The sequence below is a fragment of the Musa acuminata genome, chromosome BXJ1-2 (assembly GCF_036884655.1).
Source record: "Musa acuminata AAA Group cultivar baxijiao chromosome BXJ1-2, Cavendish_Baxijiao_AAA, whole genome shotgun sequence".
NCBI lineage: Eukaryota > Viridiplantae > Streptophyta > Magnoliopsida > Zingiberales > Musaceae > Musa > Musa acuminata.
Genome location: NC_088328.1, coordinates 24,348,940 through 24,361,589, shown reverse-complemented (window position 1 = coordinate 24,361,589; position 12,650 = coordinate 24,348,940). Strand labels below are relative to the sequence as shown.

General features: G+C 36.3%; 1 protein-coding gene across 2 annotated transcripts; it reads right to left on the bottom strand.

Annotated features, from left to right (window-relative positions):
* Positions 1-224: 224 nt before the first annotated feature.
* On the bottom strand, positions 225-8,779 carry LOC103975929 (toMV susceptible protein tm-1(GCR26)). Of its 2 annotated transcripts, none has more exons than XM_009391068.3 (9): positions 8,396-8,779; positions 5,974-6,636; positions 5,437-5,643; positions 4,484-4,699; positions 4,159-4,375; positions 2,346-2,593; positions 1,944-2,122; positions 1,412-1,665; positions 225-539 (listed from the first exon to the last, which is right to left on the bottom strand). In XM_009391068.3, exons 1-9 carry the CDS (start codon positions 8,519-8,521, stop codon positions 382-384), a joined length of 2,268 nt encoding a protein of 755 aa, XP_009389343.2. In that variant the 5' UTR covers positions 8,522-8,779; the 3' UTR covers positions 225-381. The 2 variants fall into 2 exon arrangements, with proteins under 2 accessions (XP_009389343.2, XP_009389344.2); XM_009391069.3 differs by having other exon boundaries at positions 5,974-6,630; positions 8,396-8,778.
* Positions 8,780-12,650: the final 3,871 nt, after the last annotated feature.

The following is a 12,650-nucleotide window of genomic DNA, read 5'->3' as shown; positions in this document are numbered from 1 at the left end:
ATTGTCGGAGCTGTGGATTTCTTGTTCTGTTTCATGCCTCGTTCATATTAGTATAGGTATGCAGAACTTCGTTGTTCTTAGGTATATGTTAGCAGGAATTGAAATGAAGCTGGCTCATCTGTCGGCTGTTGATTCCAAGCTGCCTCTGTTTTGCAGCAGCATGTGGAAAATCTAAAATGCATAGGGCATGTGTTGGAGGTGGTTCCCATTTGAAACAACTTCCATGAGTTTTAATTTTAGAATTTCTTAAACTATTTTCAAATACATAAAAACTACTTACAAATGTTCTGCTCGAATACAAAAATAGTTATAGGATGCTTCTTGCAAGTTTTTCAGCTGATATTTACAACATTCACGTTCAAGAAAGCTTTGGATGGATTTTTAATCTCTCTTTATGGAAATGCTTTTGTATTCCTTTACAGTGTTTGTAATTGCCAGTTCAACTGGAAGCCTTTCCAAGCTCGATGCACCATAAAACCCATGAACTCCCTTGGTACTCTTAAGAATGTACTCAGTTTCTCGAGGACCTGAAATAGGACCTGCATAAACACTTTTTCTTAGAAAGTTTTTACAATCCTAACACAACGGTGTAATGTATTAGTAGTGTACTTCTTGCAATAACAAAACAACCCTACAAGAACAGCAACAAACAGTGGAAATCCAATCCTATTCCATCTTTGAGCATTTGTGAAGGGTGATGTCCCCCTATCTCTCACTGCAACTTCTCGATATTGTCATCACTGCAACACCATCCGAGTACAGTGCGAGATTTATCTTCTCTTAACTATCTAGTATTCTGACAGTTGACTTCTTTTTATTTTTTTTGTAATCATCTTGTCTTGTAATAAACAAAGGTAGGGTCTCAATACTCCCTTGTGTATATACATATATATACATACATACTTCATCTACGGATCTCACGACACTAGCTTGCCAAAGATCATGAGGGCCAAGACATTGTCCAATATCTATTACATGTTTATTGTTTATACAAAAATATCTATTATATGTCTCCTACAACAGCTTAAAGTGTCCCATATAAGATAGTCCCTACACAATTTATAGGAATTCTACAAAAATTAAGGCTCATGATACCAACAATATACATGTTAAATAGTCTCGTGCAAACAATATACATGTTATGATGCCTATGCACTTAAGAATAAACCAAACACCAATTACCATCCATCATTGTGATGCTGCTAAATGGGAAGTCAGCAAATGCAACATAATTTGTTTCTCAAGGGAGATTTTGAGTAAGTTTTGAGTAAAGATGGAAGGTTTACTAGAATGATGTACCCTCTTTTCTATTTTTGGAAGAGAACTAATTCCCACAACATATAATTTGCAAAGAGTAAACAGGGATATGTTGCTATAATGGATTTTTTATTTTAATTTCATGCAAATGTACCTCCATGGCAGAGAACGATAACTTCAGGATTAATTCCAACTGCTGCATCTGCAATCGCTTGAACACGGCCAACACTGTCATCCAGAGTTACTGCTGTCTTTGCACCAATAGATCCTGATGTTGTTAGACCCATATGTGCCACTATGATACTGGCACCAGCTTTAGTCATAGCAATGGCTTCATCTTCATTGAACGCATATGGAGTCGTTAATAATCCTAGTTCATGAGCTTTATGAATCATCTCAACCTCCAACCTGGCAAAGCAACAAGTTGGTTCATGTTAGAGAAACAATAGGGTGATACCATTAGAAATATTATATAACCAAAGGAAACAAGAAAAAAGATGTGATCCGTCTTCAATATATCTGCTATTATTAATTGAAAACTGATCAGGAGAAGCTAATCATAGGCAAAATCATGTCTTCCATGACAGAATTGGTGAGACATGCGATCTCCTAGGACTGGCTACTAAAACTAGTCAAACAACATGAATAGAAGAAGTTAACCAATTGCAAAGCATCTATAGACATACCCATAGCCCATTCCTGTCTCTTCCAAGTTTTGGCGGAAGTTACCATCAAAGAGTCCAACTGTTGGAAAATTCTGAACCCCACAATATCCAGTTGCTTCCACCTGCTTTATGAAATAATCCATTCTGCGAAATGGATCAGTAGCACACACTCCAGCAAGAACTGGTACTCTTTTCACCACCTACATATGCTAACAGTCATGACATTATGACAGGATAACTATGAAAATCAACAGTACTTGTTTTCCACAGAAAACCTAACTCTTCCTTTTTTTGCTTATCAAGTCATGAGACTCATGACCAAATTAGAATCTACTAAACAGATCTGAAGATGCACTAAATACATTAAACAAGCAGAAACCGTGATCTGTGTTATTAACTTTCTCAAAGAACTAGATAACTCACTGGAAGTACTTCATTGGCCATGTCAAGAACAACTGCATTTGCATCTGCAAATGGCAGCAATCCAGCCAATGACCCCCTTCCCGCCATCCGAAATCGACCCGAGTTGTACACGATTATTAAATCAACGCCACCAGCTTCTTCAAATTTTGCAGATATACCTGTCCCTGCACCCGCCCCTATAATGGGTACACCCTTATTTATCTGCTGCCTCAAATGGTCCAGTATTTTACGTGTTCTTTGCAACGTTTCTGTAATATTAATGAGAAATAGATTATTGCTAATATACACAAAAGGCATGTTACAGAAGGAAACCATATTTTGAGGCATTTAAGGCAAACCAGAACATGCAAAGACATTTCACAACTTCAACATGCAATCCAAAGGTGGTCAAGATGGCAAACCATCTTGATATGTAAGATGAATCAAGATATGCAAGACAATAACCAAAATATTTTCCTTAATGTTAAATGACTCCTGTCATTCTCATCTGGTGACAAAGATTTCTGGTTTTAGTGAGATATATACAACTTATGTCACATATACAGGCAATGTCTGTTAGAAGAACTATCCAGCTTTTGTATTTAAGAATTTAAGCAGCACAAATGCATGACTACATCAAGCAAATAATAGCCATGCAAATGCATGTTCTTGATTCCACAAGCTTATTTGTTTTCTTAAATAAATATGTATTTGCTACCTGATAGAGAGCATTATATTTTACCTACTAAATTATTAGTAGGCCTATCTAGCTTTATATACCACCATAGTCATGCTCCTGCTTCTAATGTGGGACTAATCAAAGTGTAACATTTATGATAATCAACACAACCAATAAAAAAATTCTAAGCTAGATCATTTTATTCCACAAAGATAGGAGATAGTATACTTCCATTTTTAATGAAACTTTATTCTAAATATTCATGTATTTTACACAATCAAAGAGAGAAACACGATGAAATTATTGATATTCCACAAACTATACCTAGAGTATGTCTGCAGTTATATATTTATATATTGCTAAATACTTTGCTCGGGTAGTGTAGCCCTAACTAAAACACCCGAAATATCTAGGAATACAGGAGCAAAAGGCATCAGTCTTGATTAGAATCATGTAACATCATCACACTTCTGTAATCATCATCACAACAAATGTAATACCCCAGTTTAGTCAAACATCAGAAGTGGACGAAGACTGAAATTGATCGTGGATCTACTACTGTTAACTTCGACTTAAATGCCAGTGGTTCAGGGTTAATGAAGTTAGTAGACCAGTTATATCCCATCAGATTGGGGTTCGTGACAACAAAAGTTGAACAAGATCACTAGTCGGCAGCCAAGCATCTTTTAGGCTGTGGAACTGTGTTAATGCTTGCTATTGAATAAGGTGGACACTAATTCTTGCTCGAATGAAAACTCTGAAACTATTCCTTGTAAATTATTTTTGGTCCTCAAAGAAATAAGGAAAACTGCATTTGTTTAAGCAAAAGTTATAAATTGATCTATTCTGTAAGCTATATGGAAGTACCTCAATTAGCATTTTCAAGGTTTCAGCAAACCACAATCTGTATAATCCGCTAATATTTTGAAGATCACTGAATGAAGTCAATGAACAATAATAAGAATGATGCGATTAATTATTGAGCAAACTTCTTTAAGTATATTGATGATCCCAGTTAATGAGGTTCAAAACTGTGTAACAAAATACTCTAGTATACTAACTGGTTTGCTACAAGGCTCAAAACTGCGAGGCAAAATGGCAATATCAGGTACTAAAACAGACAGTATTATTGATTTGACAGAAAGAGTGTGAAACCTGGTTTTGCATCAGGAAAATCAATTGGAGCCCGCCAAATGGCTGTGCCATCTGAATAATTCCCTTTTAATATATCATTTACCAAACTTTGGCTTTCTGGTGTCCTAACAGTTTGTTGAGGAGTTCCACTTCTAGAGAATTTAAATATCTCAAGAAATGAGTCAACCAATGCTTCTGCGAATTCAGGATCATTAATATGGTTTGGGAATATCATCACCTAGAAGAAAGTAAGCAGTTTTATATTTCTGATAATTTATCATAAAAGTTATTCAAAAAGTGATAATTGGGTGAGTGAACTATAAAATTTTCTACAAGTCAGTAGTACCTGTCGATCTTCATTTTTCTCAATAAGTTTATCTAATTCATTTATCAGAACAGATGTGGCCTCTGGATCATAAAATGGCTTCCCAAGTGCATCTAGAGCAGACACTCCCTTCTGTGGCAAGCAAATACGGATGCTTGATGATGACTTGTTCATTTTCTCAGCTATAAACTTAGCAAATTTCTTGTTCTCATCCATATTTGTTCGCATTACTGAAACCTGCAAGTTGTTGACATTTCAACCACTCGTCTAAATAAGAATTCATGATTTAAAATCTTTGATAACAGAAAAAGAATATGATGAGAACGAACACAAGCAACAATCATCAAGGTTACTTAATTTTTAACATAATTGTTCTACTCTATTCATCATGACTTCAGGTTCAGGAAGGAGAGAGGTAAAAAAAAAATGAAACAATTAACAAAAATAATATATCATTAACACCAGTTTAGTTTGTTATTATATGAGCATTGTTTATTAAAAGCCTGGAGAGAGAATAAACACTTGTTTCAATAAGATAAATGTTCAATATTTCAAAAAATTTATGTTTACAATAAGATAACCTTTCAATACTTCAAACATAATTTACTCGTTATATTATTCTCTGTTTATTTTTTATAAAATCTCACACACAAACAAACAATACCAGTCATAAGACGCTCCTCGACGAAAGAAAAAGAAAGCCTTCATCTGTCCTTTCCTCTCATGCAATGCTTGAAGAGGGAAAATAGACGATCAGTTATTTTGACAATTCATCTTATAAAGAATATTGACATAGAAAAATATCTTTCTCAGATAATTTCAGATTAAAAAAACAAAAAAATTACCCCTGAAGTTTCTTTTCATCTGCACTGACAGATGTTAAAGAATAAAACTTGTGCAAATCAAGCAGTTAAGAAGCTTGGGTACCAAAGAGTGGCTAAGGTGATAAACATGATTAATCACTCAGAACTAACCTGGTCGTTATGTACATAAATATTTCTGTGCTGAAATAAAGAAGGTACTGTATGTTTAGCTCCAAAGTTAACCATATCCAAGGCCCCCACACTGAGAACCGAAGGAACATTTTTCTCCATAATGGCATCAAATCTTGTGTTATCACAGGCCATAACTCCCCCAACTATATAATCAGCAACTTCTGTTGTTGTGATGTCCAAGACACCCTACATCCATCCAAGAGAAACAAAGTAAGCAAACCAGAATTTTCAAAAAAAGAAAAGATAAATTGACCAATTTCTTTCAACTTTGACAAGCAAATATAGCTCATGGGCATATTTTGAATTGAAATATAAGTTGATTGAGAGTTAGCAAATATATACCAAGATTTGGGTATGTAGCAAAGCAAAAAAGTGATGTAATGTTCTGAACTATGTAGAAAACAAGAAATCTCTGATATTTGATAATCATATAAAATTTATTGTAAATGTTCCTAGAAAGCATTATCCTCTACACTCTTCTCTTAACTTCTAAATTTGGTGTTGAAGGCAAGGTACCTGTATTAAACCTGCTCTTACAAGTTCCTCCATAGCTTTGCCCCCAATGCCTGTTGCATGAAATACAAGTGTCTCAAAGCCTTCCTTCTCCAGTCTTTCTTTCGCATAATTTACACATGGAGTTGTAACTCCAAACATAGTCATGCCAATAGTTGGTTTCTTAGCCATTTGACCGGACATGTCAGAGATAAAAAATTTTCCAATGATCATCCCAGCAGCAGCTGCCCCAGCATTAGATAACACAAGCCTGCTAACACTGTTGATACCACATATGTCAACAACAGACGGAAATAAAATCAAATCGGATGTTCCAATGTAAGGATCTGTTTGACCACTAGCCACAGTTGATACTATGATCTTAGGCACTCCTAGAGGGAGAGATCTCAATGCAGGAGCAATTAATGAAGTTCCACCACTGCCTCCAAGGCCTATAGCTCCAACAAGGTTGCCATCTTCATAAGCTTTTTGAAGAAAACATCCTAGAGCATTACCCATAACCGCAATTGCTTTACCCCTGTCATCAGGGAGTTTATAGGATGGGTGCTCTTCAACACCCATGTAGCAAGAAAGGATAGCATCTCTAGAGATAAAAGGAATGTCTTCCAAGCATTCTATTTTCTTATTACTGGTGGAAACATCGACCAGACTAGCCTGTATCTGCCACTCCATGAAACAAAAATGAACATTTAGTAGAATAGTAAATCACTAAGAAAATTGACTACAATGGATCATTGCCTCTTTCACACAAACAGTCAAGAGAAATATGTACAACAAAAACATACCTATTAAGAAGAGCCAAATGGTGAATATTCCTAGTGACAGGCTTATAAATGCAGTGTTTTCATCATTTACATTCATCTTTATCTCTATTATTGGTTTGCATCACAACTATTTTATGAGCTACATTATCATAAAAAAAACCAGTTTAATATCATAGCATTTGAGCTGTTAGTGCATATGAAAGCAGTCATGTTACTGACGCTGCCAACAACATCCATGTTCACAAAAATATGCTTCTTGCTTTGAGGCATATCAATTCCATTCCTAGCACCAAAGTACCCATCGCCGATCAAGATTATAACGACAACTACTATTAAGTGACAAATCATTTCATTATTAGCTTCAGACTGCTCATATTTTAACCGTGCATTTATTGGTCCCAAGGCCAATGGAACCATACTTATATAGGAATATTAAAACCAAGCAAGTCAAAGAAGTTGAGTTCCCATAGGATCAGAACATGATACCAGCAAATAAAATGAATTCCCATAAGCAGAGGTCTCCTTTCCCATAGAAAATTTCTAGTCATTTGGGTTGTCTGGCAAGTGCTAGATCTAAGTACTAGATCTCAGACCTATGACAATGGCATATATTGATATCAACAATCAGGTTATGAGCTTTAAACTAATAAAATGAATGAAAACCGGTAATCATCATTCACCAGTTATGCGCTATTCAATATGAGACCCACTGTTATGATATAATGCTAGCACCAAAATACCCATGGTTGATCAAGATTATAAGGACAACTACTATTAAGTGGCAAATCATTTCATTCTTAGCTTCAGACTGCTCATATTTTAACCGTGCATTTATATGTTTAATCTTGATGTCCCTAGGTCAATAGAACCGTACTTATATAGGAATATTAAAACCAACCAAGTCAAAGAAGTTGAGTTCCCATAGGACCGGAAGATGATACCAGCAAATAAAATGAATTCCCATAAGCAGAGGTCTCCTTTCCCATAGAAAATTTCTAGTCATTTGGGTCGTCCGGCAAGTACTAGATCTCAGACTGATGATCATGGCTCATTGAGGTATAATTAACTCAACAACATGGAAGCTTCGAGTCCAACTGACCATATGGGACAAAGTTTCCCGCGTCAAGAAGACTGAAACGTGTGGATAATGGTATCAACCATCAGATTCAGATCTTCAATTAAGGAGAAGAGATGTCTTATTCGTCAAACCCAGGTACCCGATCGGACAACTTCCAAGAAATTGGAGCGCCAGCTACCATATCCCCAATGTTCTCTCAAGAAAGTCAACCACTGTAATCGCATCATTCGATACGACCGTAACGAAAAAAATCAATAAGCAAGAACACAATTAGGATTGTCCGCTTCAAAGACAAGCACTTCAAACCCCCGAACAATTTCCCAAGAAAGAGGAGCGCCAGGCTACCATATGCAAGATTTTCTTGCAAGAAAGTAAACCACTAGAATCACCTCATTGCTACGATAGTATTGTACCAAAATCGATGAGCGAGATCAAGATTCTAAATACGGACGACTCCCCGCTCCGAAGACCAGAAAAACGCACACTCATCGCAGATCGGAGAACCTTGAACCAGGAGGTCAAGAACGATCAAGAATCAGAAGGTAACGGGCGCAAAAGCAGGAAGATCCACGTATCCGAGTACCTTGAAAGTCGGTGAATCGTTGGAGAAGGTGGCGAGACGGGATCGCAGAACGTCCGCGAGGAAACGGAGCTCCTCCAGTTTGGTATCGGCAGTCCCAATGCAGAAGACATGCAAGATCTTCGCCATGTCGCGATCGATATCTCACCCTTGTTTCTTTCTGGGGCTTGGGAAAGGGTGTGTGTGATGAAAGAAAGACGCGAAGGAGAAGGAAGAGAAGGCGAAGGAAGAAGGTTGCTCTCGAGATCGGATTGCCTCTTCCGACCGATTCGAGAGATGAGGAAGGGGAGAAATGGAAGAGGGTGCGGAGTCTGTGGTCGGTTGAAGCGAAAGGCTCTCACTCACCTACTCTTGTATTATTACACGTGAGATGTGGGACGCTTCGACCTCGGACGCTTCGGTTTGTTGCAATATTGGGATGTCGGAGGGGAATATTGACATCAAACACTCTCCTTTATTTATTTATTTTATTTTTATAATTATATATATATATATATATATATATATATATATATATATATATATATATATATATATAACCCTTTGATTTTGATGAAAAAAACTCTCCTTTTTTTATTTTATAATTACATGATTAATTCATATATATATATAATAGAGTGAATTCTTAAAAAAAATTAGATTTTTTCCTTTATTATTTTTAGAAGTCCTAAACAATTTTTTTCCCCTAATGCCTTAAATACTCTCACCTACTTATCAAAATTTTAATCATTTTTCTCCTTTTTTTATAGATCGATTCATAGTATTATATACTTAGTTAGTTTTGTCTAAGTCATGCAACACCTTTTATGTGTTTGTTGGCAAAGACTTAGCCTCTCCAAAATCTCTTATGTTCCTTAAGGACGTATAAAAGAGAAGATATGTTAGAATAAGCATTTAACTCGAGATTCCATAAGTAATTATTTCAACAAAAACTTGATAGGTAATATAAATTATAAACATAGACTTTGCAAGCCGTGAATGATCGCACGATAAAGGGTCCAAGGTAGTCTACAACAATCAAAAGTCCCCATATAATACTGCTGCGGAATAAGACAATGAACCAACCCTAGACACTATCCCGAAGGCCCATCCAGCCATGAGTCACTCGGGTAGCTCTTGGATGTTGTGTTGGCTTATACTCAACACCATTTTGTAAAGCTTAAAACCCCCTAAAATGACTGTTTAGATAGCATATTTTTTATAGTTTTATCTTTATGGGATGACTATACATAACATACATTTACGAATATGAAATGATCATAAAAGGCAACTAAAATGGGGCTGTCAAACCTACTACAAACCCTTTACATGTTGTGCAAAGTATAAACAAAGCCAAAAACAACAAACACACGTAAGTATTATATCGAATGTCATATTTATTAATTTATCTATGACATTCTCTCTTATTTATTCCTTCGACATCATCGTCGAAGCCTTTACAGACGTTGTATCTCCTCGCCTTTGTTGAATCTTCAATCTGTTGTCCTAGTTGCAATGTACCTCTTGGCTCCCAATTGCTCTCCATCATTCTTGTTGAGTAGTTGAACTTTAATCTATCATGCTGCATCAACTCAACAATGACTCAGACTTTGATATTGGGTTCATCGAGTTATGTTGATCTTTGTTGGTTTCTACGGATCCTTCAAATAAAGGAAAAGACCTTACTTATTATACTTAAGTCCTTCAAATGACTCATTCTACTTGAATTGGGTGGATGCTTATTGGGTCTTTAATGAGTATCACCTCACAAACTTTAAAGTTTTTGAAGTCTTTCCTCTATAAAATTTGCCCAACAAATTTTATTTTACTTAGTTGTCACTTCCAAATAGATTCGCATCATTTTTATTTTTTATTAGTATTCTGTTGGGAAATGAAATGAATAGTCTACTCTTGATAGAACCAATCACTATTAGTGATGATTTAATAACTATTATCTTTTCACTTTCTTAGGGTCTTTGAATATATACATGACTCTAAATAAATAAGAGAACTGGGGTACTTGATTTTACCCATTCTCTTAAGAGTTGAGAAAGCAAAAATTACTCAACTTTCCTAACCTCATCGAGGGTTACATTCCATCCATCAAGTTGGTTACTAGTCTTTCCCTATTCTTTGCTCACACTTCTGAAGTACTCGAGGTATTTGCACTCCTTGTGTTAAGTTATCTATTGTAATTCGTCTTCTCATTGATATCAAACTTTTGGAATGCAAGAAGTTTTCTTTGAAAAGAGTGAAATTTTACTCTAACTTAAAGCTAGTCTCTAATAGTTTTGATCACCTCTATGATTGTACTATCTTCTCCATCATTTATATCACTTACTTGTTTAAGTAGAAAAGTTATTGTATCGTGTAACACCTATTTCATTCCTTAGTCGAGTACTCCTACATTAACCTAAAGTCCCTCATTTTAGCTATTTTGATGAGAAGCCTATTGACACTAGTCTTATGAAGTTCTATGGTCTCTGTCATTCAGTCTTATCTTGGTACTTGGAGTTTGCCTTTATATTTTCTACCTCCTCGGCCCCTTCACATGATCATGCGCTCTTCCTCCGTGAGAGCAAGAGAATAATGACTCCATGAAAGTTCTGCCTTTATAATACCATAGTGTTTCCAAGCCCATGGCTCTACTCTCTGTCACCTCATATCTGTGTCCCTTTCTTCACAATGGTAGATTCAGCTATGTAACACTGTGGCACTCCAAGTCCACCTCCATTCTAATCGACACTTTAAGTTTTGGATAGCTAAATCTCTCTAGACTCGTCATCACTTCTTCGACTCTTTCGATTATCTGCTTCAACACCACTATATCCTTCGAGCAGTTCCCCTTGGTGGTTGGAAAGATAGACTACAACTCTTATGCATGACCTCTACCATCATATTACAGGGCTCACGCCAATTCTATTTTCTTTTGTATCCTTAGTAGAAATATTCGCTTACTCAGCTTGTCCTTTGACTTGTCGGGCTTCCTTAAACAAAAATGAGCTCTAGAGTAATCTAACTCTCTAACTACTCTAATTATATCTCTATATGTTCAAGTATCCTTCATGGGATTCACTATTATTTATACTTGAAATTCTCCTTCAGTGGTACATAGCCCCCATATATTGATGATCAAGGTTTTTATTTAATACAAAATTTGATGCACACACGGAAACCCACCTTTAATGTATTATGACAATCGCTCCTTGAAACTATTGTCCTTCTTGTCATTGTATTATTCATCGAAGTGGAGCTCCTTATCATACCTCGATATGATCGAGTCCCTCGTGTGTGTCATTTTGCCTATATTATCTCTTGCTGACATCTCCATTGTATTGCCTCTTGCTGCACTATATTGCCTATTACTTACATCTCCATTGTATTTTGATTTTTATTGGATGAACTTAGACTACAATCTCTCTATGTGTGGCTTCTGCCAATACATCGCAAGGCCTCCAACACCTCTGATTGTGTTCGCTCCTTTAGTAATCAACCTTCATCTACCGACTCTCGGGTCACACCCTAATGAAGCACAGCTCTATGATAGTCTATCACCTAACAGCTCTCAAAGTCTATCAACTTTACTGAAATTAGTGTGTCATTATTTGGATCATGTACCTCTGCCACCAGCATAATCTTACCGCATACAGCTTCTTTTGCGTAACTCGAATGACAATATTATGATATATTCTTCAAGAGTATCCACTTCGCATCTTATTGCCCCATGCCTTCTAACTCTAACTTTCTCTCTGCAAGTTAAGTCGTCTTAGTTCCTCCATCAAATGCTTTGTTAAGATAATATGCATGTGCCTGGAAGCTCCCTTCGACTTTGGCCCCATATAAGATGAGTCTATTCCATTAGAACGAGTGACTCATAGAATGACATGATCTCATTGTTGCCACTGCAAGAGTTCATGTTCTTGGCCTCTCTATCTAAAGAAATCTTTATGCCTCTACTTCATGTTTCGTCTTCTATATCGACTCCCTTCATATGGCTTGAGTATTTCACCAAGTTTTACTTAAGCTATTCCACTCTTCGGTTTACGTTGAGTTGATGTTGACACCATTCCACTAGTCAACCCTTCGTTTAGTCTAATATTCACATCAACTCTAAGTGTGTCTTCATTTGGTATTACCTTCGATCGCTCCCCCACTTGATCTCGTAATGTGTCCATCGACGCATCACCTTATGTAAAATCATGTGATGACTCCTCATCACTTGCTTAATCCATTGAGCTTTATAGAGTTGTTGTCTTAAAGTACATTATAACATAAGCAG

Bases quoted from the DNA above. Each gene is read 5' to 3' on its own strand.
- LOC103975929 (XM_009391068.3), bottom strand. From the start codon at position 8,521: ATGGCGAAGATCTTGCATGTCTTCTGCATTGGGACTGCCGATACCAAA. The intron at 4,700-5,436 runs GTTAGTTCTGAG...AACAACTTGCAG, and splicing joins TTTATGTACATAACGACCAG to GTTTCAGTAATGCGAACAAA. The intron at 2,594-4,158 runs GTTTCACACTCT...TTAATATTACAG, and splicing joins TTTTCCTGATGCAAAACCAG to AAACGTTGCAAAGAACACGT.